Source organism: Ursus arctos, unplaced genomic scaffold (assembly GCF_023065955.2).
Source record: "Ursus arctos isolate Adak ecotype North America unplaced genomic scaffold, UrsArc2.0 scaffold_14, whole genome shotgun sequence".
Lineage (NCBI taxonomy): Eukaryota > Metazoa > Chordata > Mammalia > Carnivora > Ursidae > Ursus > Ursus arctos.
Window position 1 is genome coordinate 30,728,420 of NW_026622808.1, and position 25,842 is coordinate 30,754,261.

The following is a 25,842-nucleotide window of genomic DNA, read 5'->3' on the forward strand; positions in this document are numbered from 1 at the left end:
CCTGTCTACTCCCTCAGCCTCACCTCCCCACCTGGATTCCAGGGATGGACAAGCTCTCTGCCTCCCTTTCCAGCCTGTGAACATACTAGAAAGTCCTTTGGAAACTGTAAAGTACGGTACTCTCCCCGGGAGCCTGGAAGAGCTGGGGAAGGGCCGCCCCCAGGGATGGGGGCCCCAGGAACGTGCCCCTGCTGCTGGGGGCCAGTTTGGGGCCAGCCGCCTCACGTGCTGGGCCCTGGGGGCTCCGGCTGGAATGTGCTGAGCGGCAGCTGCCACGTGAATCATTACACCTCGTCAGGCTGAGCCTGGGACTTCCAGACCCAAACCAGCTCAGGCTGGGCTCAGGCAGAAGGGCAGCGGGCAGCCAGGGTCTCCAGGTGCTGGGGTGAGGGGCCAGGGCCTTGCAGGGCCTCTTCCACTCCATCTGTCTGCATCCTCACTCTTGGTGTCTGGACCCTCTGGTTAAGCAGAGTTGGAAGCCTGTCCGAGGCAGGCTGGTTCTGTCACGGCCCATTCCACAGGACCACAGAGGAAGGCAGGACATCCGGTCCACAACCGTCCACCTCTGGGACCTGTAACTGCATAAGCAGACCTGCGCCTGGGTGTCACTGGTTGATTTCATGCCAAGAGCCCACATTCCAGTGGGCAAGGAGTCAGATATGGAGTGGCTAGGGGGCTGCAGGGTTAGGACAAGGGCTGGGTGGAATGAGTGTCCCCACGTGTCCCTGGCCCAGGGAAGGCTCAGTACCCAGGATTGAGAGGGGAGGCCTTCTCAGGTCTCAGTTTTTCCGCCTGTGGCGTGGGTACGAACTACCTTCAGCCTCCATCTGATTTCTTCAGGTGCCCCAAACTTGAATGAAATCATTCACGGGAGGGGTTGTGTTCATACCTCATGGGGGCCTGACATTTCTGAGATGTGGGAAAGCCAGGAGGGGCAGACAGGGACACAGGAACAGAGAGAAGGAGAGTTAGCCAGAGACAGGCTTGGCAGGGCCAGGAGAGGACCACGGAGGCACAGCGACACCGGAAGGGCCCAGGTGGCCTAGGCGCCAGGCAGGCACAACCATGGAGATGGGGGAGGGCCCAGCTCAGGGCGCTGAACACTGGTACTCTTGGACCTGCCTCTGCTCCCCCACCAGGGGTCTGGGACAAAGTCCTGGGCTGGTGCAGAGCTTGGTAAAAAATAATTAATTTTTCTTTTCAAGTGAAAGCTTTCACTCAAGCCTTTTCCTGTCCGTAGCAGCAACAGCCTTGCTTAGGCCTGAGCCGCAGAAGGTGCTAGGAAAATGCATGGCCTCTCCATGGCCAACCTGAGTCTGCTCTGAGTCTCCAGGCCCTGCTTGGAAGACCTTGTGGGCTCCAGGTGAGTGGGGTGCAAGGCAACGCTGGGACCCGAGTGCAGCTGGGAGGGGCAAGGCCGTGGTACCCCATTGTGTGTGTGTGTGTGTGTGTGTGTGTGTGCGCGCGCACACCTGTGTCGGGCTACGGGTCACATAAGGCATGCCTGCGTGGAGATGTCTGTGGCCCTGGCATTACTGTAGCAAGGGGTCTGTGACGGAAGCCCACACCTCCAGGTGCCCCAGGAGTGCTCCCTGCCTTGGACAGAGCCCCTCGGTCCCCCTGTGCCCCCAGCTTGCCTCCCTTTGCCTTCCTGAGAGGTGAGAAAACCAGGCTTCCTGCTGCAAGGGGAGGGGGCTGCCCGACCAGCTGCTCAGGGGGCCTCCAGTGACTCATCCGGGTTGGGGGGTGTTTATGAGCAGCCGAAAGGGCTGTAAAAGTGGCACCTCAGTTCACTCCTGGCCTGGCCATCCCCTCCCCGACCAGCCCCTTGCCTTGAAAAGCTTCCAGAGGGGCCTGGAACCAGAGAAAGGTCTGGGATTGAGGGTTGGTGGAGGCTCAGCCTGGGGTCAGGGTTCAGCCAGGGGTTAGAGGTCAGACTGGGATAAAGACTCCACAGGGGGTAAAACTCAGTCTGGGATTAGGGTTGAGATTGGGATTCAAGCTGACTTTGGGGCTAAAGTTGGGGGATGAACTGTTGAGGGTTTGCAGGCCAGTTTTCCCAGAGAGCCCCCAGAATGGGACAAAGGGTTTTCCGAGGGACTGAGGCCAGGCTGCAGAGCTGAGGACGGAGCCTCTGTCTTTCCTTTTTTGAGTCCAGCGCCCACCCTGGCCCTAGGGTCTGTATAGCTTGTCCAGAGCCCTACTCACAGCAGCAGAGTCCAGTTGACGGCCACTGGGCCAGAGTCCAGACCCTGCTCCAGCTCTGAGCTCCAGTGATCACCTTGGCTCTTCCTCCTAGGCCCCCATTAGAGAGGGGAGTCCCCATAGAAGACTCCCTCCCCCCAACCAGGCCTTTTCAAATGCCACTGAAACTGACCTGAAACTGACCAGAAACTGACCCCTGGGGCCCTAGGGCTTGTCTGACAAAGAGGGCAGGCTGGCTCTGCCAGGCACTGAGGTGCTACCAGTTAATGTGTGACACCCAATCCCCATGGTGGCACTTTAACCAGAGGCCGGGAGGTGCCTTAGGGGATCAGCCTCACGCAACAGTGGTGGAATATCCAGCAGGGGCCTCTGGGTGAGGCACATGGGTTATGGCTAGAGGAACCCCCTTAAGGGGCCCACAGCCCATCCGAACCCTCTCTGCAGCCCTACCCACAGCCCACCCTGGTCCTCCCCAGTACAAATATTGTTCGTTTCCCAATCTCAAGCTTCCCGGTATCAGATCTGAGGACTCCCTACATCAGTCCCCAGTTTTACCCCAGTTGCCCCAATCCCTCCATGAATGTTCTTTTCCTATCTCCACAGGGCAGGGCCAATCAGTCATAAAACCGTAAAACAGAGTAGAAACAGACTTAGAAACAGAGACATAAAAGAGAGACCATCAAAATGGAACAGTGAAGAAGCACAAATGTTCTTTAGGTACCCACTCTGGGCACCTGAGCCTCTGTCCATGTTCCCAGGTAACCCACACACCATAGGAGGTAGCCCCCAAATCACAGCCCCCCCCAGGAGTGGAGGAGATGGGGTCACAAGGAGGGAGGGATGTTCTTTACACCAGGCAGAGAAGCATGATCCCAGCAAAGCAAACCCCAAAGGCAAGGGCAGGGGAGTGAAAATGGGGAGCAGGCCAGGAGTCTAGTGCACAGTACCTGTTGGGGAGTCACCTCCGGAGGAAACTGCCTCAATGACCAGGATAAGAAACTTGAGGGTAGTGGGGCAAGGAGGAGGGTGTGGCCACAGACTCCTAAGAAAGAAGACAGCTCTGGGGTCCAGGATGGGAGATAGGTGAGTTTGGGCCTGGAGAAGGGTGGGCTGCCAGGAAAGCTGGCCAGACCTGGATTCCAGTGGCCTTAGGGGTTAGGCTTGCAGATCCATTCACACGGAGGGTAGGGGCTACGAAAACAGGCCATCCCTGAGATGGGGTGGGGGCTGGTTTGGGAGCTGTGAGGAGCTCCATTTCCACAGGCTGAGTCTGGGGAGCCCACAGAGCCCATGGGTCTGGACACTCACCCTCTGCAGCACTAAAACAGTAAATTAAAAGTGCCCTTTGAATCAGCTGGTCAAGTCCCCGTTTTACAGATGAGGAAACTGAGGCCCAGACAGCAGGAAGTCGTCCTGCCCAGGATACACAACCGGTAAGTCGGTGAGCAGGGACTGTCACTTAGCCCAGATAATATCTCCAAGGGCCCCAACAGTCACATTAGCTTCCTCCTGACCATCCTTAAAGCCCTCTGCTCCAGGCATCCCAGGCCTTCCCAGCATCTCAGCTTCTCTGCGTGATACTGAAATGTGGCAGGCTTGGGGTCTGAGACCCCCTTCCTCTTAGCGCTACAGCGTCCCCTCCCGGGCCCGGAGCACGTAACCCCGCCCCCCCCCGCCCCTGCCCCCAAAGACTCCTCCCGCTCTTCCCCCAAGTTGAGGGTCCCCAGTGGACCGGAGGCCGCCAGGAGTGTTTGGGCTGTGAAGGGGTGGAGAAGGAGGCGGGCCTCGGGAGTGGGGGTCCCGGCTGAGCCCCGGGTCTTGCGGCCTGGAGCAGCCCGGGGCGGAGTCCGGGGCGGAGCTGGAAAGGCCGGGCCGGCGTCTGGAAGGGTCCAGACTCTGAGAGACCCGGACCTGGGGAGAGACTAGGGAGGGTGGGAGAGGGACGTGAGCCCCGAGACGCGCACAGGGGGAAGGCGGGTCTAGAGCACCGCGGACCTACCCACTCGGGAGTTCCCGAGGCTGGGGGTCCAGGCGAGGGCGGGGCGGGGCGAGAGGGCGGTGGCGGCGGAGCCAGGCGCGGGTCTGGCGGCCCAGCAGCCTCCCCAGGGACCCGGGTCCAACCCGAGCGGGAGTCGCGCGGGCGCACAGACAGCGCCGCGGGCCGGGGCGCGCGGGGTACCTCCGGTGAAGAGGTCCTGCTTCACGGCTGAGGGCCCCTATTCACCGGCCCCGGCAGGCCGATCAGAAAAAATAACGTCTGTGCTTCCCGGAGAAGAGAATGGAGCGGCGGCAGCGTCCCGGGCAGCGTTCCCGGGACCCGATGTCAGAGCTCCCTTGGCCCCGTCCCCTCCACACTCACATCCCGCCGCTGGCGACCCGGGGCGCGGCCTCTAGAGAAACGTCCCGGGGCAGGGGCATCGGGCTCCGCTCGGCCGCTCCGCACACCCGTGGCGGAGGCGGCGCGGGGGGGGGGGCGGGGGCGGGAGAGGCCCAGGGAGGGCGCGGGGGAGGGAAGAGGCGCCCGGCCGCGGGGGGAGGGGGAGCGGCAGACGCCGAGGCGAGGGACGCGCGCGGCGGGCGGCGGCTCCGAGCGGCGGCCGGGCGGGGGGCGCTGGAGGCCAGGCCGGCCAGAGGGGATCCCGAGAGCCCCATGAAGTGCCCCCGGGGCCGCGGACGGGGCGCTGTCCTGGGGAGGCTGTCGGGGGGTCCCCGACATCCATGGCTAGGCGGGGGCCGCGGCGGCGCGCTCGGAGTAAGTCGGGGTCGGGGGACCGGCGCCCGGGGGAGGGGGTCGGCTTTGGGTAGGGATGACTCGGGCCAGGCCGGGGTGGGCGGGCTGGTCCGTCTCGGTGTCAGTCGGCGGCGCCTCCTCGGAGCCCGGTGGAGCCGCCAGCCCCGCGCCGCTCGGCTCCGTGGCTTTTTTGGAAACTTGCAAATGTTTTCGTAGAGAGAGGGAGAAGGGGGAGGGGAGGGAGGGAGCGAGGGAGTGACCGAAATGGAGCTCGGGGCTGTTGGAAGAACGGAGGCCAAGGCTGGGGGAGCTAGAGACGGACTGACAGGCCGACAGGCAGAGCGTCCCAGCCGCAGGCGTGCATCGGCGGCGCGGGCGCAGGCTGGGCTCCGGCCCAGGATGGGGAGAGGGTTCGGGAGGCGGCCGCGGGCAGGATGGGGATCCGAGGGGGCTGAGGGGCAGAGAGCTGGCGGCCCGAGCACCGAAAGGCTCAGTGTCTTTGCAAAGTTGGGATCGCGTCCCTCAGCAGCACGCCCCGAGTGCTCAAAACGCGCCCCCCGCCCCGCCCCCCCTCCTTGCGCTAGCCTCGGAGCTAAAAATAACAGCCCGGTTCGCCCCCCGCAGACCGCGACCCCAACCCCTCCCCCGACCCCTCCCCCACTGGGCGTGGGGCGAAGCCACAGCTCCCAGTTCCCCAAAAGAAAAAAAAAAAGAAAGAAAAGGCGGCGCGGGAGGGGGGCGGGGGGCGGGCCGGGGGCGGGGGGCCCGGCCATATGGATGTGATTTCTCCGCTCCGAGGCAGACGGGCAGCTCCGCAGCGCTCGGCGCCCGCCCGCCGCCCGCCCGGCCCCCGGCTGCCTCCCTTCCTCCCTCCCTCTCTTTCTCCTTTGCGCTCCCTCGCTCGCTAGCCCTCGGCGCATGGGCTCCGCGCCGGGCCCCGGGGCCTCGGGCCGCCTGGCCTCCGGGGTCCCCTAGGCCCGGGCGTGGGCGGGGCAGCCCGGCCTGACGCAGCTCTGTACCCCACCACCACCACCACCAGGGCCGGCGGCGGCGGCTGCCCCGAGGGACGGGGCCCTAGGCGGTGGCGATGGGGGCCGTCCGGATCGCGCCCGGCCTGGCGCTCCTGCTCTGCTGCCCGGTGCTCAGCTCCGCGTACGCGCTGGTAAGTCCCTCGCCCGCACTCCAGGACAGGCTGCGGGCTTGCTCTGCGGTCCCTGGGGTGGGTCCAGGACGCAGAGTCTTGGGTTCCCTGAGTAATCCGAACTTTGGAGGAGCGTTCCTTCCGACCCGAGATCCTAGGTGTCTGCTGTCTCTGGGATGTCTGGACTCGGTTCCTGATGCCTATGGTCCCCTTATTTCTAAAGCCTGGGTTTGGGGTCCCAGGTCTGGAAAGCTGTAGTTGGGGTTCCTCTATCGTCTGCGTCTGAGCACCCGTGGTCTGGTTGTGTCTCCTTCAGGGATGACAGTGTGATCTAGCCGGGGGCTGGGCTTTGGCCCTGATGTAGGGTCCCACAGACTTTGTTCTGGGACCTCGGTTTTCTGCAAGTTTTGTTTGCAATCCAGGACACAGGGCTGTGGGTCTGAGGTCAGAATCCCCCAGGCAGGGGGTAGGATTTAGGGGTGCCCTCCAGCCCTCACGATCACATGCACGTACACACGCGCGGACGCTCTTGCCCAGGGAGGCGGGTGTGGTGTGACACGGAGGAAGGATGGAGGTCTCCTGAAGGAGCCCGACCTCACAGAACACTCGTCCAGGAGAAACATGCTGCAGGGGGACTCTGGTGAGTGAGGGACCCCCTGTGTACCCTCCTGAGAGCCGAAGCCAAGAGGAGGTCAGAGGGAGAAGAAGAGCCAGGTTGGGAGATAAGGCCAGAGAGAGAGGAGAGAGACAAAGGGGGTGGAATGAGAGCTCCCCAGAGCAGAAGGAGTAGACAGGCCAAGAATAGCGGAGCGAGGTAGGGACTGGCGGAGGCCGAGAGCTGGAGACACGGAAGGACTGGAGACACGGAGAGACGCATCCTCCTCTTCATGGGCCAGAGACTGGGGGCTGAGACTTGGGGAGTCAGTCTGATCCCACAGCAGCCCTGTCCCGGAGGACTAGCCCACCGCCGCGGAGGAGGCTGTCTGCCTGTGTGTCCGACTTCAAGGCCCGTGCTGCCTCCCCAGTACCTCCCAGGTGGGGGCATCTGTCTTCTAGAGAAACGGGCAGGCAGGCAGGCAGCCACCTTCTCCCGACCAGCTCCCTACCCAGGCAGAACCTGAGGCGGGAAGGCAGGAGCTCTGGGATTCCTCCAGCTCTGCCGAAGCCCCTGTGACCTGGGGCTATCCTCCACACCTCAGTTTCCCCATCTGTGAAAAACAGTGAGAAACCTTTGCCTGAGAATCCCCTGCGCTGAGTGAGGCTCTCTTCTCCTCCAGGGCCTCAGTGAGCCCCATTCCCTGGTGCCCGTGCCCTCACGACTCTGGCTCCCCAAAGCCAGAGACCTCACCCCACACGAGGACTTGTAGATGGGGAAGTCGAGGCTCAGAGACTCAAGCAGAGGTAAATGCAAGGACCCAGAGCCATTTCCCCACCTTCCCCTTGGGCCAGGCTCACCTTCCCCAGGGTGCCTTCCAGGGTGTGTGCAGAGCCCGCCCGAGGTCTGTGTGCACATCCCTGGGGTAGACAGGACGATGGGCGTGAGTGTGCTGAGAGCCGTCTGTGTGTCAGAGCAGGGCTCGCTGAGACTCTGGGCAGGCTGTTCTCTACGTCCATGTGAATGTGTGTCTGAGTCGCCTGTGAACACATGTGTCCAAAGCGGTGGGTCTGCACGTGACTTGCAGGGGCGTAGTAGTGCGTACGTGTGTGTATGTGTGTGCATTTGTGAGCACACGTGCACCCAGGTCTATCGTTTCTTATTTCTATTTAATAAATGCTTTTTTAGCGCTTTCTACCTGCCAGACACTGTCCTAAGCACTTTACCATATTAACTAGTTTAATCTTTCCAACAATCCTCTAAGAGGTTTTGTTAAAACTGTTCCCACTTTTAAAGTAATCTGAAGCCCACGATCAATACGACCATTTCTTCTTGCATTGCCAATCTAGGGCCAAGCCCTGTGTCTCCAAGGGGAGGGGGTAATGGGTCCCCAGGGCCCCACACTGCTTTCTGGGGAAGCTGAGGCACGCGAAGAGAATTTGCCTGGCTTAGCCCTGGTTCAGGTCTGAGGACAGGGCAGGAGGAGGGATGCCATGGCTGGGTCTGCCCTGAGACCTTGTTGGGACATCAGTGGCTGGATACTCAGGCCATGCACCCTGGGTTTCGGGCTAGAAGATGTGGCCCAAGGATCACCCAATACCCTGTAGGCCCCCTGGGCTCAGCTGGAGCCAGCGAGAGACTGACAGCCTGCCAGCTTCCTCTTTTGAACCCAGGGGCTGCCATTCCCACCCAGACCTGTGCTGACGCCCACCAAGCCCATCAAACTCAACCGATAGCCCCTGTCACCAAACCTGTATGCTGCCTGCCCAGCCAGTCCCAAGAGCAGGCTCACGCCTCCAAGGACCTCAGGGTTCGGGGACCAAAAAGCATCCCGCTGGGAGGACACCAGCTGTGGCCAGACTCAGCTAGCTGGTTCACCGTGTCCTTACAGGGAATAGCAGCTGTGAGTTGGGGGTCAGGTGGGGTGAATTTTGGAGGAAGGCATGGGCCCACAGATTGTGAGTAGGGGGCAAAGGGGTGGTCTTATCCTTGGGGGTGCCTCATCCGAAGGACGCCCTCAGCATACACAAGTGGAGGAGAAACGGCAGTGGGAGAGGCAGCAGGTCAGCATGGGGGGGCAGGCTTTGAGCATAGAGGTGTCACGTCGGGGTCACACACAGAAGGGACTGTCTTGGCTGGGTGTGTAGGGGACCCCTCCCCTGTGCCAGGGCCAGCGTGGCCACAGATCCTCCTTTAAAGAGCAGAAGGAACCACCATGTATTAAATAATGACTGTCCTCCCATTCTGAGCCAGAAACCGTCACCAGTGTTTTCTCAGTCTGTCCTTTCACCCGCCCGTTTTATGGGAAAGGGCCCCGAGGTTCACGCAGGGTCTGTGGCAGGGATGGGACTTGAACCCCGGTGTTCAGACTCTCACACTGAGCTGCTTCCTCCAAAGCGAGGTGAGGGATCGAGGTGAGGGATCGTGCTGGCCGGAGACTGTGGGGTTTTTTACATATTTCTTCCTTTTCTTTTCTTTCTTTGTTTCGTTGTTTCTTTCTTTCATAAAATCCTTCTGTTATTTTACTTTTATTTTCTTATGTTTAATCAAACTAATACTTGCACATGCCCTTTCTCATCGAAGAGTCATATCATACAGATTAAACAGAATTCATCCTTGATGACTCCCAAGTCCCAGTGTTCCTCTAGCGAAAACCATTTTTAACAGTCTGGGTGGGGATAGCCTCCCAGACCTTTTTCTGTTTATTTCCAAAAGATACCAAATCTTCCAAAAGATTTTTGCCTCCGACTAAAGCAGACAGTTTTTTCTGTGGCTTTCGGCGTGTCGTTAAATGTATGGTGTCTGTTTTGTAGGTAAGGCTCTGCCGTGTGCATTTTTTATTTATTTTTATTTATTTATTATTTTTTTTTACTTAAAGGTGTGTCTTGGAGATCTTCTTGTCAGTAAATAGAAATCTGGTTTTTTTAATGGTGCACAGTATTCCAAAATCTGGGGTTCATTGAGCAGTCCCTAGAAATGTACGTTTAGCGCTTTCCTGCATCTTTTGTGTGCGTGCGTGTCATTCCAGACGGTGGCGGGGAAGCTCGTTGAAATGCCGTCTGTGTCCCCGTGTGACCATTTCCCTGTAGGGTATTTCTAGATTTTGTCATTGCCGGGTCTGAGCACTTCAAGTTTCTCGATTGTATTAGGCACGGCCACACTGCCCTCTAGAAAGCCTGTGCCCGTTACTCCTCATAGGACCCGTAGTGACCAGGAGGGTCTCCCCCCACACACCCTCGGTCTCTTAGGGTAGGAGGAGGCTTTGCAGCTCTGCCATTCGGATAGGCGAAAAATGGTGTCTCTTGCCATTTTAATTTGCCAATTACCGTGAGCTTTTGGACTTTACGTTGGCCTATTGTCCCTCCTCTAAGAGCTTGCACCGAGCCATTACTCATCTTTCTATGGGTTATTTGTCTTTTTTTGTATTGATTTGTTGAAGCTTTTTATATCACCTGCCCTTAAACACCCCCCCCACCACCACACACACCCCAGCTCTGGGAACGGCCTGTGGACAGAGCAGGAGGAGGGGGGCCGAGCCCTCCCGGGAACTTGGGTTTTCTTCGGAATGTTTTAATGAGGCGTCAAGCGGCCTCCCCCAGATTCCTGTTGTGGGCCTTCTGGGGACACTCCCTGGTCCAGCCACCACACCAGGAAGGCAGCTCTTTCAGAGAGAGAGTCCCTAGGAAAAAGAAAGGGTGGGCTGGGGGGTTTGCAGACCCCCAGAGTTGTCTGCAAAATACAGTGTGACTGGGAGAGAGTGCAGGGTTTCGCTCAGGTTCGCAAAGACGTGGGAAACCTCCAAACCCTAAGGAACCCCAACTCTGGGACCGGCCTTGTGCGGAGGTGAGACCTGGTGGGATCCTATTCTGCTGACCAGGCATTCGGTTAGGTTAGGCCGTACTATCCTTCCGGGCCTTGGTCCTGCCAGCCAGGTAGAGGCCGCCTGTGAAGGTCCACAAGGTCCAGCAGCCAACTCCGCCATCCCGGGCTCCATCCCACCGCCTGCCCTGAAGGCGTCCACGCTGGCCAGGATGAGAGGCGTCACAGTGCCTCCCCCCGGCCCCTCCCAGCCCTGAACACAGGCAGCCTGTTCAGGAAGGCCTGGAGAGGGGGAGGAAAAGTCAGCACTTGTCAGTGGTGGCGGGGCAGGAGTGTCCCCGGCAGGGAGCCCGTCCCAGCCTGCTCGGGCCAGCCGGACAGACGGAGGGCAGCAAGGGGCGGGGAGCAGTCCCTAGCCAGCTGGCACGGGAGACATCGAGGGGTGCCAGCACAGGTCCCAGTAGTGGATCCGGGAGAAGAGGTGCAGGAAGGCCAGGAGGTCACGAGGGGGTCCCCTGTGAGCCGAGGTTTTCTTCTTCTGCCTTTTCTGGAGGTACAGCTCCCCTCGCTGCTGACCCCAGGGCACCACTGTCCTCTGTCCCGTCAGAGCTGAGCACCAGATGCCATCACCGACACCATCGCCACGCGATCCCCTCTCTGTCTGCCCCCACCCCGACTTCCCCTTGTGCTGGCTGCCTCCGAGGCTCTGCTGGGAGGCGCTTGCTTGATGCCGCGGAAGGTACCGTTCGGAAGGGCTCTGGACCGCTGACACTGAGGCTGGCGCACCAGGGCGTCCCTGGGGCTGCGTCCTTCCTCCAGGGCTGCTGCTTCTCTTTAACTGTGACTCGGAGCCTCAGTGTCCCCATTTGTTAGATGGGGATGTGCTGGAAGGTCAAGGAGATGGGGATAAAGCACCAGGGTCGATGGCTGGCGCCAACAGGCAGAAGGGCTGGATGGACCCAGGCAGGTCTGCTTTTTCTAGAGGTGAGCGGGAAGCCCACAGGCTCCTTCCCCCAGGGGGCCAGGTGGAACCGGGGCAGAGGGATGGATGAGATGACCCAAGAGGGCATCTCGAGGCTAATGGCATCCAGGGGAAGAAGCCCCTTTCCCAAAGACAGAGGTATCTGCCGCTGAAGAAGTAGCCCTTGTATTTCCTTCTTAGTTTTGCCTGGAGGGGAATGTAGGCATGTCTGGGATCACAGACAGCAAATGTGTGGAATTTGGCGCTTTGGAGAGAAACTGAGAGGAGTGGCCCTCCTTCGGTCAGTGGCATGGAACTGGCTTTCTCCACCACCACTGTCAGCGTCACACCTCCATCACCATCAGCAGCCTCACTGCTGCCTCCTCACTGTCCTCGCCTCCACGCCCACTGCCACCACCGCTCCCGCCCCCAACTCCGACACCGTCCTTAGTGGGGCTCCCTGCAAGCTGAGGTCGAAGGAGCTGCTTGCCCCCCGGGGGAAGGGTAGGGAGCAGATGGCTTTTCTCTTCATCTGGGCTTCTGAACTCAGGAAATGAGAAACACATCCGGGCCTTTTGACCACACACTACTCTCTCCCTGGGACAGCAGCTTCTATGTTTGTAAATAACAGACAGGCTTCCAACCTTCACCTGCACCCTGCCTGGAGCCCCCCAGACACCTGCTCATTGCTCCCGGGCTGCCCCTGTCCCTATTCCCCCGGCTCGGGGATGAGGTCAGGGCATCACCCCACCCCCTGTGTGTTCAGAGGAAGGCTCTGTGTGTGTGGGGGGGGGTTCAACACAGGGAGTGTGCTCCAGCGAGGGACACTGGAGCCGAGCCCTAACCCAAGACCATAAGAGGGAGGTGGGGGGGATTCGGCACACCTGGTGGCAGGGCTGGGTGGCCCCATCAGTGGTAGGTGACCCTGGGCCATGATCCAGCCCTGGGTCCCTCAGCCCTGGCCCCTGAAACCCACCATCTGCAGACTCTCTAGATCTAAACTGATACAGGCCTGAGTCCTTCACACCAGGAGCTGGGCCCGAAAGACCTGAACTCTGCCAAGGAAGGGGAAAGGGGCAAGGTGGGGAGAGGGAGCAGCAGACAGAGTCACCAGGCCAGGAGGGCAATCAGAGCTGCCTGCACTTTCCCCTTCACCCCCAGGACATAAGGCCTCCTCGGTCAGGGCAGAGGCAGTTGAAGGGCTCTCTCGCCCCCAAGCCCAGGGGGCCTGGCAGTGACCTAACTCCGAGTCCAGGTTGGATCACCCCAAAAGCTCATTAGGCACACTTCACCCAGTAGGCCCTCCTATACTCCCTGTTCCCCACCCTCCTGGAGTCCCACCTCCCAGCCAGCCCTCACTGTGGCCCCCTGGACGTAGTCATCTACCCAATCTCCCCCTGCCACTCTAGGTCCCCAGCCTGGGGCCACCCTCAGTGCCCAGCAGCAGGGGTGCCCATAGCCAGAGTAGGAGAGCCATGATGTGCTGCTGCTGCCGCTGCTAACGGGAGCAAGCATAGCCACCAGCTTTGCCCCGCCCCCGCCCATGCCAGGCTCTCCTGAATCCTCTCCAACAGCCCAATGATCACCTGGATCGCAAGGGTTAAGCAACTTTCCTAGACACAGAGCCAGTCAGCAGCAGAGGTGGGACTCAAGCTCCAGTGCTGGCCAGCAGAATCTCTTTGGATGAGGAGAGGGCGCAGCCGGAGGGAGGGGCGAACGGGACCATGGCAGGCAGGGGAGCTGCTCTCGAGGGCAAGTGGGAATGAGCTTGGTGCGGCCCTGCCTTCCTTTCCTTGGGTAAGTGCTTCCTGGACCCTGGCTCGGATTCCTCTTGCTGTGGTGGCAGCTGTGCCATCACTGGGGGACAGAGAAATGGGTTCTACAAGTTCAGGGAGGCCAGAGGGGGGCCACCATCCCTGAGGATGAATGGAGGCTTTGGGGGTTGGGGGTGGCTGGAGGCACATCAGTTCCCTTCTCCTGGGCATTCCCAGCCCCCTATGGAAACCCGACTCCAGAGAAGAGGGGGTGCCTCCTCTTGGCCACAGAGGCGGGAAAGCCAACAGCAGTAGGTGGAGGTTGAGCAGATGCCTCGGTCCTGTGGGAGAGTGAGTGTTCGTTCCTGGTCATCACCCAGCTAGCACACCTGTCCGTCTGTCAGTCTGCCACATGGGCCGTTTTCAATGCATGACTTCCTGCCTTCAGTCACACTGGTGGGCCAGTCTGTCTATTGGGAGGGCTGTCTTTGGGGACTGGCAGAAGCCTCAGTCACTCAAGAGCTTTCCATCACCTGGAAAAAACACGCTGCAGTATCTGTTTGTCTTGAGAGAGATGGAGCTGCGTAGAAGAAGGGGTGGGGACAGGGGTGTGGTGAGGAAGTAAGAATAAGACGACGGCAGAGGCAGTACAGACAGTGGTTGGGGCTGGTGGTGGTAATGGTGATGGCCGTGACGGTGTTAATGTTGCCTTTGGTGGTGATGGTGATAGTGGTGATGCAGGTGGTGGTAATACCGGTGGTAGTGGTGTCGGTCGTCGTGGGAATAGCACTGGTGGTGGTGGTTATACTGCTGGTATAGTAGTCAGTGCTCACGGTGGTGATGTGCTGGCGGATAGTGATGGTTGTGTCTGGTGGTGTTGGTCAAAGTGATGATGGTCGGTGATGGCGGTGGTGGTTATTGATGGAGGTGCTAGTTGAAATGATGGAAATGGTAGCGAAGGGGCTGATGATGGGTCAGGGTGAGCAGGGCAGCTACGCAGGGTTCAGACTCCTCAGCAGCCTGGATCCCCAATGCCAGAGGCACAAAGAGAACTTCTGGTTAATCTTGGAGCCCCTTGAATTAGGGCAGGTCCAGTTGTCCCCCCTCGAGCCCCATCCTTCAAGGCTACTTCTGCCCCAGTCGGCTGTAGCTGGGGAAGGTGGGGGCAAAGCCCCGAGAGAGGAGCGAGCACATGGGAATCTGCTCCAGCCCTTCCTGGGGGGTCCATGGGCCTTGATTCAGCTGATCTCAGGGTCCAACTCAGACTCCAGGGACACGCAGAAGCACAGACACCCGACAGACACTCCTGCTAAGGAACAGCCGCATGACACAGTGGCAGACGCGCAGACGCGGACCTTTGCCCAGAAACACACGTACACACGCATGTGCCCAGACACCTGAGGCTCACCTCCCAGATGTGCATGCTAGACAGTCCCCAGGGGAGAATGCACAAACAGGGACCCCCTGGAGCGCACCACCCGCCAGACCGAGAGCGCGGGCCGCTGGACGACGCGCCGCCGCGCACGCGCACAGACGCGCACGCGCCTCCGCTAAGTGAAACCAGCGGAACCCCAGCCCGGCCGAGCCAATTGGAGACTCCTTGGCCCTGGAAGCCCTCGCTGCTGCCACTGAGAGACGCGGTCAATTAACTTCACCCTGCAGCCAGGCTCCCTGACCCGCCCCGCCCGGCCAGCCCGCCCCTTCCCCAGCCCGCCTCCTTCCTTCCCTGCCTCCCCCTGGCTTTCCGCCCTGCAACGCTCCAGTCAGACAGGAGACCGGCCCTGGGATGTCGGAGGGGCGGCAGCTCTGCCTGTTGAGGGTCTGAGGGGGGCCAGGCTCTGCCCTGTGGAATCTGAGGGGACACAGCCCTGCTCTGGGGCAGAGGGGGTCTAAGGGGACAGACATGTCCCAAGCCCGGGTGTCTGAGGGGCCTCAGCCCCACTGAAGGGGGAGGGTGACGTGAGGGATGTATTAACCTCCGTGGGTCCCACTCATGGAAGTAGCTAGGCTTGGTCACACTGAGCTGTCCCCAGGGCAGGATGCTGCCGTTCCTCTGACCCACCTCGAACTCTTAAGTCAGGGGAACACAGGTTCGGGGTGAGACCCCCTCTCCCCCCCCCCGCCCCATGCCCATGATGTTCTTGTTCTCTTCCTCAAAATGATGCCAGTGTATCCCAGTGGGTGGCAGCCAGGGCCGGGGGTGTGCAGGTTGGAAGGAAGCACGTTCCAGAGGGAACAGCAGGAGCAAAATTGCCTGTCAGCACCGTCAGAACACAGAGTCTGCTTGGGGGGAAGGAGCTTCCAGATAAGCAGTGGGATGTGGGTGACTCCCACTCACAGCCAGCACAGGAGTGCCCGCCCAGCCAGACCACTGGCCAGCAATTCCTCTGACCTCTAGCTCTTGGGACCGCAAGGGTGGGAGCAGCTGAGGCACTCACCATTCACTGGGGAAAGCGGTGACTGGGGAGAGGGCCAGGATGGAAATTGGTGACTCCCAAGGTCCCCCAGGGCACTAGGGCTTGAAAGAATCCAGGCCTGGTTTATTTCCCCAGAGTTCACCACTCCTTATCCACCCCCTCTCCCCACCAGGTCCCCAACAGACAGGATCCTGTGAGGATCCATCCTGGGACATTCCATCCCTTTCCCGTATACCCTTGGGGAACAGACTGAACAGAGAATATCAGTGGCTGCAGCCCGCAGGGTTACTAGCGGACAGGCAGGGGACATCCCCCATCCCTCTTTTATCCTTCGGGTGGGACAGGCTCTGCCCTTTGGAGCCTCAGCTTCCCATCTGTAAAATGGGAGCTACATAAGGCAAAGTTCCCAGATTCTAGACTCAGAGCCTTTGGAAAGGGGGGAGTCCGTTAGGGAGGTTGGGATGGTCGTGGGACCTGGCAGTGCGCTGGAAAGGCCTACCTGCAGTCTGACGTTCAACTTGGTAGGTGGATGCAGATGACGTCATGACCAAAGAGGAGCAGATCTTCCTGCTGCACCGCGCCCAGGCCCAATGCCAGAAGCGGCTCAAAGAAGTCCTGCAGAGGCCAGGTGGGGGCGGAGCCGGGTGGGGCGGGGCCAAAGAAGGAGGGTCTGGGGGCCAGGTCCAGAGAGGGAGGGAGGGGCCCAATGAAAGTGAGAGCCTAGGATGCAGAACCAAGCGCCATCAGGAGAGGGGGCTCCCGGTTAAAAGGGGGGTCAGGTGTGATCAAAGTGAGCAGGCTGAAATGCAGAGCCTTCCCTCCCAGGGTAGCATCGGGGCAGTGCGAAGGCAGCCACAGTCCGAACCATCCACAGCAGGCTTGGATCTGGCAAGGCACACCAGGATTAGGAGCTCTGAGTAGGGTGCCAAACCCCACTGGGGTGTACTGCGACAGCTTCCTGGAGGAGGAGGTATCCAAGGCAGGTCCAGAAGAATAAGTAGGTCTTTGAAGAAGGCCACCTGGTCAGAGGACAAGGCTGAGCTGTCCACGGTCATAATCAAGGGTCCATGGGACTAGATGGGGAGGAGGATAGAGGGGTCGGGTTGGGTATCTATGACTCTGAGTCATGGTCACTGTCCGGGAGAGGGTGTTTGACCAGGGGTCAGGAGGGCTTCTGCACACCAGCATAGCATCTTCAGGGACCCCTGCCAAGGCCAAGGCGGGAGGGGCCCTCACCTGCCTTCCCAACTCCTGCCCCATCTCCAGCTGGTCTCTTCCCTGAGTCCACTTCCTGGAAGCGGAGATGGGAGCTCATTAGCATCCATCCAGGCCTCTGCCGCCTGTCTGATTAATCTCATCAACCTGGAAGAGGCCCAGGCCCCGCCTGACTGGCCAGGAGACCAGCTTCCTGTCTGGAGCTGGCCCCTAGACTGCCGGGGACACAAGGGCACACAGTGACACACTCTGTAGCACACGGACTGTGCTCATAGTCACAGGCATTCACATGGTCTCTGCAGTCCCAGCCCTGTCCACACTGGCCTCGCTGGTATCTCTGTGGTTCCCCGCCCCAGTCACATCAGAATCTGGGGGTCAGGTGGGGCCCCACACCCTGGGTCCTGAACCCAGCGCTCTTCCTAGTTGTGGAAGGTGCCCGGAGGCACCCCCCCCCAATGCCATGTCCTGATGGAGCCCCTCTCTTCCAGCTCCACCCCGTCCTCCTGCTCCCGTCCCTCCTAACACCCCGGGGTCAGGCAGGATCACAGCCATTCCAGCCCAGTCGAGGTGTTTGCGCTCAGCCTTGCGTTACTGCCACAAACCCTGACCTGGGAGGGCCGGGGGCCCTGCTCGGGCTGTAACTGAAGGGACACAAGTCAGATAATGAGGGAGACTTTTCAGCGAGGTGGAGAGACCTCGAACAGCTCTAATGGAGAGAAAGGCCAGCCCAACTCAGACAGCCTCCAGGGTCCCTCTGTGGACTCTGGGAACTCCTAGCTCAAGTATCCGAGGGCAGGGGACGGGTAGGTAGACTTGCTTCAACACTGCACACTGCACACTCTTGCTCAAGTTGTCCACACCACCAGCTTCCTGAGCTACACCGTGCCCTGGCCCGCCTTCATTTTCACTGTTTAACCTCTGCGGACAGCACCCCTACTGTCCACTTTTGTCCTGCGCCCCCTGGCGGGGCCCTGTCCTCCTGCATGGGCTCTGGCTTCCGCTCCTGGGTCAGAGGACATTGCTTCTGCCCGTGTCTTGCCCACACTTACCGCTCAGCCCACTGGTTGATCCCACGCCCGCCTGGTGTGCGCTCCCATTTGAACCTCCTGTTGACAGTCTCCGTGCTCTCCGCTTAATTCTGCACCCGATGAGCGCTTTACAGTTTGTAAAGCACTTTCTCGCCTGTTACCTCAGCTCTCGCAAGAGCCTGGGCTGTCAGCAGGGCAGGCATCAACCCCCACCATACAAAGGGGGTGCCTCAGAGGTAGGAGGGTTCCCTGGGTCTCCTGCCATAGCACAGTTGACAGCCATAACTGCCCTGGTTTCTCCAGCTGACATAATGGAATCAGACAAAGGATGGGCATCTGCGTCCACATCAGGGAAGCCTAAGAAAGAGAAGGCATCTGGGAAGCTCTACCCGGAGTCTGAGGAGGACAAGGAGGCACCCACTGGCAGCAGGCACCGAGGTACGTCTGTGCCTCTGAGCATCCATCCCAGACGGGCTGGGACCCACCCACCCCACTGCTCTACCCCCTTTCTGTGCGCTCATGCTCTCCAGCTCTTGTGGACAGGAAGAGGCTGTGACCACCTCCCCAGGAAAGCAAGGGAGGGGCTGGGAGGACACAGAGCCCAGAAGGTATCATGTGCAGGGGGCTGGTAGCTGGATGGGGCTGGGCCCCCAGGAGATCTGGGCAGAGCACTTGCCCTGCACTACCCCAGGGGTGGACCCAGGGCTCTGGCCCCTCCCATGGAGAGAGATGACAGAGAACCTGGGAGACAGAGGGGCAAGGAGAGATACAAAGAGAGGGAGAGACAGAGAGGGGACCAGGAGGCATAAACTGGGACTGGGACTCAGTGTGTCAGAGGAGGGTGCACCCAAACACATAGTGTGGTGGGCCATAGACACAGAGCAGGGGAGGAGGGTGGCCGTGGAGCAGCAGGGCTGAGACAGTGGGACGAGGAGGGGAGAAGAAAACAGAGGGAGGGAGATGCAGGGCTGTGTTGTCCCTCAGGAAGGTAAGGAGAGACAAACGCAGAGCCCAGGCTGCAGCCACAGGGCCGGTTTGAACCGGCTGGGTGGGCAGCAGATTCCAGATGGGCCACATCTGGGAGGCTGTGGTCACCCTGTGGCTCCCCAGGGACCAGAGGGAATTGTGGGCCTAGCCAGGCGGGGCTGGGAATATGGTGCCCAGGACAGAGAGCCTTTCACCAAGCTGGGGTGGGTCCAGCCATCAAGGCAGCCTTCCAGGATGGCTGGAGAGTCCTGTGGTTGGAGCCCTGCAGGGGGGAAGAAGGGAGTTGAGGGGGGGGGGTGGAAAGCAGAAGATTCAGAGTCTGGGGACCCTCCAAGGTCACTTAGTATCTCTGCTATGAGGCTGGAGCCCCAAGAGGATATGTCACCCTGTCTTTGAACCCCACAATTAGCACTTAGATTTGGGGAATTATACCTCCCCCTACGAGTGGTCATTGGAGTCTCACAGCAGGTGCGTAGGGTGGTCTGGGATGGTGGTGGAAGCACAGGCTGATCCAGTCAATCCCAGATACCCAGTGAGGAACCTGGACCGCAAAGAGGGGGGACACCTGCGTGAGGTCAGCAGCTCTTCGGGAGTCCAGCTGGGACTGGAAGCTAGACCTCCTGCCTCCCGCCTCTGGATCCTGGGCAAGGGTCACACGGAAAGCATTCTCAGCTAAGGGAGTTAGTCTGGGCATTTGCCCTTCTCCAAGGACACCTGGAGGTGAGACCAAGGGCAGAGGAAAAAGAGAGAGGGCTGGCCAGGGCTGAGTACCTGAGGAGGGCAGGGCCCTAGGCTGTATGACCTCGGCAAATCACTTGCCTCTCTTGGCCTCCACCAGCCAATCTAGAAAATAGGGCCAGTGCCAGTACTCGCATATAGGGGCTGTGGGTGAATTCTGTGAGGCCGGGACGCAACTCTATGCAGGACACAGTAGGTAGTAAGGCTCAATACATTCTCTCCAGACCCCCCAGGCCTGAGTTCTCCAGTCCTGGGGCACACCTGTCCCTGAGGGAGCCAGCAACCACAGGTGTGTTCATTCTTCTGGGTCACTAACCATGGACTTGACTGGTGTCCCCCACCTTGTCTGTCTGTCTCTGTGGGCACAGGGCGCCCCTGCCTGCCCGAGTGGGACCACATCCTTTGCTGGCCGCTGGGGGCACCAGGTGAGGTGGTGGCCGTGCCCTGTCCCGACTACATTTATGACTTCAATCACAAAGGTAAGGCAGGCTGGAGTAGGGTGGGGACCACGGGGGTGCCAGGACTTGGAGCTCAGGGCTCCAGACCTCTCTGCCTGCCCTGACCCTCCCCGTGGACCCGCAGGCCATGCCTACCGACGCTGTGACCGCAATGGCAGCTGGGAACTGGTGCCTGGGCACAACCGGACATGGGCCAACTACAGCGAGTGTGTCAAGTTCCTGACCAATGAGACTCGTGAGCGGGTGCGAGCTTTCCCCCTCCCCAACCCGATCTGGAGAAAGTCACCCCCACCGCATTGGTGACCCCCGAGCTAGGCCTGCCGCCTCCGGCAACCTTAACCCGGCCTCCGACCCTTAACCTGAGTCCCAGGGCTCTGACGGTGCGTCCCCACCGGCACAGGAGGTGTTCGACCGCCTGGGCATGATCTACACCGTGGGCTACTCCGTGTCGCTGGCCTCTCTCACCGTGGCCGTGCTCATCCTGGCCTACTTCAGGTGGGCGGGCCGGGGGCGGGGCCTGCCCTCCCCGGCGCCGGCGTCCCTACCCCCACCCCGCCGCGCGCACAGCCTGGCTTCCTGGCCACCCCCGCGTGTCCCCGGGCCCCCACCCACGCTGTTGTCGCGCGTCCCGCAGGCGGCTGCACTGCACGCGCAACTACATCCACATGCACCTATTCCTGTCCTTCATGCTTCGCGCCGTGAGCATCTTCGTCAAGGACGCGGTGCTCTACTCGGGCGCCACGCTCGATGAGGCCGAGCGCCTCACCGAGGAAGAGCTGCGCGCCATCGCCCAGGCACCCCCGCCGCCCGCCGCCGCCGCCGGCTACGTGAGTGCCCCCCTCCGGCGGCCCGCGCCTGCCCCCGCCTCGCCGCCCCGCCTGCCTCCGGCTACCACGGGGCGTCGGGCCGCTCACGGCCACCCCACTGTGTCCCTCGCACCCCTCCGCCCAGCTCCCCGCCCCTGCCGCCGAGGGCTTTGTGATTGTCCCCCTCCCGGCACTTTCCTCAACACACCTGCCTCAGCCCAGTAGCCCCAACCACTCCCCCTCTTCACCTTGGCCCCTGCCACTGTCCTGAGTGCCCTCCTGCCCCTGGCAACGTCTCCTCCTCGCGCCCCCCGCCCCCGCCCACCTCAGCTCCGCCCTTGACCAGAGCCTGGCCCTTCCTCCCTGCTGGACCAGCAGGACTTGTCCTATCTCATGGGCACCCCCCAGCCCATCACCCAGCCCGGCGCCGACTTCCCCGGATGCAGGCCTGCCTTCTGGCTAACACCAGCTGCTCTCCTAGGCGGGCTGCAGGGTAGCTGTGACCTTCTTCCTTTACTTCCTGGCCACCAACTACTACTGGATTCTGGTGGAGGGGCTGTACCTGCATAGCCTCATCTTCATGGCCTTCTTCTCAGAGAAGAAGTACCTGTGGGGCTTCACGGTCTTCGGCTGGGGTACGCAGGCGCGGCGGGCAGCGAGGCACAGGCAAGGGTGGGACCACGGGCCGCAGGGTCAAGGGGGCCACTGAGGGTGAGGCACCCTGTACACAGCCTCTCCCGTCCTGGACATGCGGCAGCCAGCGGGTGGCCTTCCTACCCTTCTCTGAGTCTGACCCCATCCCAAGCCCAGGTGACCAGGCTTGGCCCGGGTCAGGGTTCACCCCCAGGCTCAGCCTGGAGTTGAGGCTCATCTGGAGGCGGATTCACCTGGCGTTGAGGCTCAGCCCAGGAGAGGGAAGGACTGTTCTCAAGTCAAGATTCAGCTCAGGATCAGAGTGGGATGGTGGGTCAGAGGTCACCCTAGGGCTGGAGCTGAGGTCTGGGACACTCCCTGCACCCTGAGCCCTGTTTCCCTACCAGTCCCCTCATTGCATGGAGCTGTCCACGCCACTGCCACCCCACCTGCCCGAGCCATGACCCAGAGCCCCAGGCCAGCCTCTCGGCATCATTGGGCTTCGGCAGCCCCTCTGCAGAATGGGTTGCTGGGGCTCTGCACTCCTCCCCCGCGGGCTCCGGGATCGAGTTACCGATAATTGTCCATTATTGTTGGCAGCTCCAGAGCTTGGCTGGGCTCCGGGGCAACTGGCCAGACTGCAGAGGGGTAGGCCCGGTGGCTGAAGCCCTCCCTGCACTCGGCACCCGGAAGCTCTCAGGTCAACAGCCACAGCCCCTTGGCACACACTCTGACCTTGACCTCACCCATGGCAAGCCCCCGAGTTGGGGGAGACCTGGGCCTGGTCCCAGGAACTGACCTGGACTCGGGCTAGAGGGTGTCGGGGTGGGCGGGAAACACAGCTCTGGAGCAATGGAACTTGGTGACACAAGAACGTCACAGCTCGTTTTCCCACCGTAAACCCGGGTCACACCCAACACTCCCAAGGGTGCAAATGACCTAGAATGAAGTGTGAGGGGGTAGAGGGTGGGAACCTGGGCTCCGGTCTAGAGGCAGAGCTCACTCAGAGGTACCATGTGCCATCTGAGCTGACTCAGGCCCAGGAACCCCAAGGTTCCCCTGTGGCCTTTACTCAGCCTGGGACAGCTGTCATTCCATCCAGCCTCATCCATGGGGGCCGGGACCTTTCAAGCTGGGTGTGTGTGTTGGGGGTGGTGCTGGGACAGAAAAAGGCTGGTACGCGGCCCCTCCGCCACAGGAACTCCCAGTCCAGAGCCTAAAGGGAAGGGAGGAATGGACTGGGCATGGGGAAGTCAGTGATGCCCTGTTTTCCCGTGAGTCCCACAGGTCTGCATGTGTGGGTAGGAGATGCAGAACCAGGATGAGGGCGGAGGGCTGCCCTGGGTCCTGAGCGCGGGAGCCCCGAGAAGAGGCTGTGGGAAGCAGAGCCGCACACGCCAGCGTGTGGCTGTCACCAAGCAGCCCATGGGCCCAGGGTGAGGGGGGCGGGGACAGTGATGGGGTCAGCTGGGGGTCATCAAGGATGAGAGGAATGGGCCTGGCAAGGTGTGCGGAGGGGAGAGACAGCGTGGGCGGCGCCTCCGGTCCCTCACACGCTGCCCCTCTGCGCCCACAGGTCTGCCCGCCATCTTCGTGGCTGTGTGGGTCAGCGTGAGAGCCACCCTAGCCAACACCGGGTAGGTGCCCGTGGAAAAGGGGGCGGCGGGGCCCTGACACAGGCCGGAAATACCCTGGCACCCTCTTCCTCTGTGAAGCATGTGAGGGGGCTTCCTGTACCCTGGCCCTGAGTGGGCCCAGCTTCAGTTTTCTGTCCAGCTTCGAGCCAGGTACCCCCTCGGGGTCACAGGAGGCTGCTTCAAAAGCAGTGTCTGAGGGGGTCCTCAGGCCTGGCCATACCCAGCACCCCCTGTCCTTTGTCCCTACCCGCTGCCGTGAGAGCAGACCAGCTGTGGGACCCCTCTGTGGGCAGGCTCAAGGGTGGGAATGGGGAGTGGGAGCTGACGCCTCGGCCTCCCCAGGTGCTGGGACTTGAGCTCCGGAAACAAGAAGTGGATCATCCAGGTGCCCATCCTGGCCTCTATTGTGGTGAGCAGGGGTGGCACCCGGGCTGGGGGGGGTGCACTACAGGCACGGTGGCCACCCCCAATGGGGACTGCAGAGGCTTCCCTGGACCAGGGTTGGAGCCACAGATCCGAGGGGCACCCCACCCCCACCCCAGTCCAGTCGGGGAGAACAGGGGCCCACTTGGCGACGCAGTGGCCGAGCAGAGCCTGGGCGGGGCCGTGGGTCCCCAGGCCCTCACCGCCACCCTCCTGGGGAGCAGCTGAGATGCAGCCCTCCTTCACTCCCGCAGCTCAATTTCATCCTCTTCATCAACATCGTCCGGGTGCTCGCCACCAAGCTGCGGGAGACCAATGCCGGCCGGTGTGACACGAGGCAGCAGTACCGGTGAGCTGCGCCCACCGGGCCCGGGCTCCTCGGAGCAGCGGGGTCATCACACCCCAGCACCATGTGCCAAAGCAAAGACCGAGGCCCCAAGAATGAGCCTGTGTCGAGGGAAGCACCCAGCTCCTGGCTCCCAGGCTGGCCCCACCCAGCTGTCATGTGATCTCCCCCGGTCTCTGGGGCCACCCCAGAGCCAACCTGGGCCGTTCAGGGCTAGGCCCTGCCCCGGAGCTGGGGTCTGCAAGGGGGGCGGGGGGCAAACCCAGACCTCTCCTTGAAGAGCTGATTGTAGGGAGTCCAAGGGACAGGTGGGCAGTGGGTGGCTTCGAGAGGATGGCAGCTCCGCCGAAACCTGAGGAATGGGCCGTGGGATGAAGAGGTAAGGCCAGGAGGACGTGAGTGCCAGTAGAAGGACCAGCGGGTGCAAGCACCAAGGGCCCTTAGGAACACTTTGTCCCAGGTGAACTGGGTTGTCCTCCGCTCTGGCCAGAGCCGCAGGCCCCTTAGTGGCTCCTGGAGCTTGAGCTTGGGGCGGGCAGGTGCGGGTGGCACGGTGCCTCCCGAGGGGGAGTGGCTCGTCCCTGAGCCACCTGCCCCACTGGCCCAGGAAGCTGCTCAAGTCCACGCTGGTGCTCATGCCGCTCTTCGGCGTCCACTACATCGTCTTCATGGCCACGCCGTACACCGAGGTCTCAGGGACGCTCTGGCAAGTCCAGATGCACTACGAGATGCTCTTCAACTCCTTCCAGGTGCGCAGGCCCGGCCGAGGCCTGGTGGGGGGAGGAGGGCGGGCAGGGCAGGGTGGGGGCGGCAGGTGCGGCCTCTGGGCCCTGATCCCTAGCACGCGCCTCTCCCCACAGGGATTTTTTGTCGCCATCATATACTGTTTCTGCAATGGCGAGGTAAGCGGGGGACAGCGCTGGGGCAAGGCGGGGAGGACGCGGAAGTGCCGGGTTCCCCCAGTCCCGTCCCTCCATTCTCCTGCCCGGTTCCTCGGTTCCTCCGAGAACATCCCCAAGGACATTCTGAAGGCAGAGTCTTTCCAGATGATTCAGGCTCAGGATGTGCTAGGATTTGCGGGCTCCTCGATCTCTGGCAGAGCCCGTGCCTTCCCAACCCCACGGTTGAATGCTCCGTAATCCAGAGTGAACGACTCAGCCACCCCTGGGGCCATCTGAGCCTTGTAGACTCCGGGTGTGTCGGATGCCTGCAGCCAGGCACCACGTTCTCAGGATGACGGGATTTTACTTGGCCTTGGAATTTTCCAGTAACACCCCACGCCTCCGGTTCCACTTGGTGCTGAGTGTTGTAGGGGCAGGGATGAGGGACAGCTGGGGCTGCGGGGAGGAAGAGAGGACGTGTGGCGGAGGGGTGAGAGGCCTACCTGACCGTCCGCCCTCCTTCGGGCCATCGCAGGTACAGGCGGAGATCAAGAAATCCTGGAGCCGCTGGACACTGGCACTGGACTTCAAGCGTAAGGCCCGCAGCGGGAGCAGCAGTTACAGCTATGGCCCGATGGTGTCTCACACGAGTGTGACCAACGTAGGCCCCCGCACAGGACTCGGCCTGCCCCTCAGCCCCCGCCTGCTGCCCGCCGCCGCCCCCACCGCCGCCACCACCAACGGCCACCCCCCGCTCCCCGGCCACACCAAGCCGGGGGCCCCGACCCTCCAGGCCACACCACCTGCCACAGCTGCTCCCAAGGACGACGGGTTCCTCAATGGCTCCTGCTCTGGGCTGGACGAGGAGGCCTCAGCGCCGGAGCGGCCGCCCGCCCTGCTGCAGGAGGAGTGGGAGACAGTCATGTGACCAGGGACCCGAGCCAGGGTTGGACCCGTGGGCATAAGGGCTGACAGACCAAGAGACGGGTGTTTGGACGGTTGCCCACTCAGGGCTGGGGCTGGGAAGACAAAACAGGAAAAAAAGAAAAAAAAAAAAAAAAGAAAAG

The 25,842-nt window shown here is 61.3% G+C and overlaps 1 protein-coding gene across 8 annotated transcripts; it reads left to right on the forward strand.

Annotated features, from left to right (window-relative positions):
- Positions 1–1,223: 1,223 nt before the first annotated feature.
- On the forward strand, positions 1,224–25,842 carry PTH1R (parathyroid hormone 1 receptor). 8 transcript variants are annotated; one of them, XM_057311682.1, is made up of 17 exons: positions 1,224–1,363; positions 3,583–3,638; positions 5,976–6,098; positions 7,355–7,478; positions 16,149–16,251; positions 18,170–18,304; positions 19,960–20,070; positions 20,174–20,292; positions 20,450–20,544; positions 20,684–20,876; positions 21,337–21,490; positions 23,065–23,125; positions 23,468–23,534; positions 23,803–23,897; positions 24,502–24,643; positions 24,755–24,796; positions 25,311–25,835. In XM_057311682.1, the coding sequence occupies exons 2-17, from the start codon at positions 3,583–3,585 to the stop codon at positions 25,701–25,703; spliced, it is 2,013 nt and encodes a 670-aa protein (XP_057167665.1). In that variant the 5' UTR covers positions 1,224–1,363; the 3' UTR covers positions 25,704–25,835. The 8 variants fall into 8 exon arrangements, with proteins under 8 accessions (XP_057167665.1, XP_026356467.1, XP_057167669.1 ...); XM_057311681.1 differs by lacking the exons at positions 1,224–1,363; positions 3,583–3,638 and adding exons at positions 4,770–4,957; positions 6,615–6,717 and having other exon boundaries at positions 25,311–25,842; XM_057311684.1 differs by lacking the exons at positions 1,224–1,363; positions 3,583–3,638 and adding exons at positions 4,770–4,957; positions 6,615–6,717 and having other exon boundaries at positions 24,506–24,643; positions 25,311–25,519.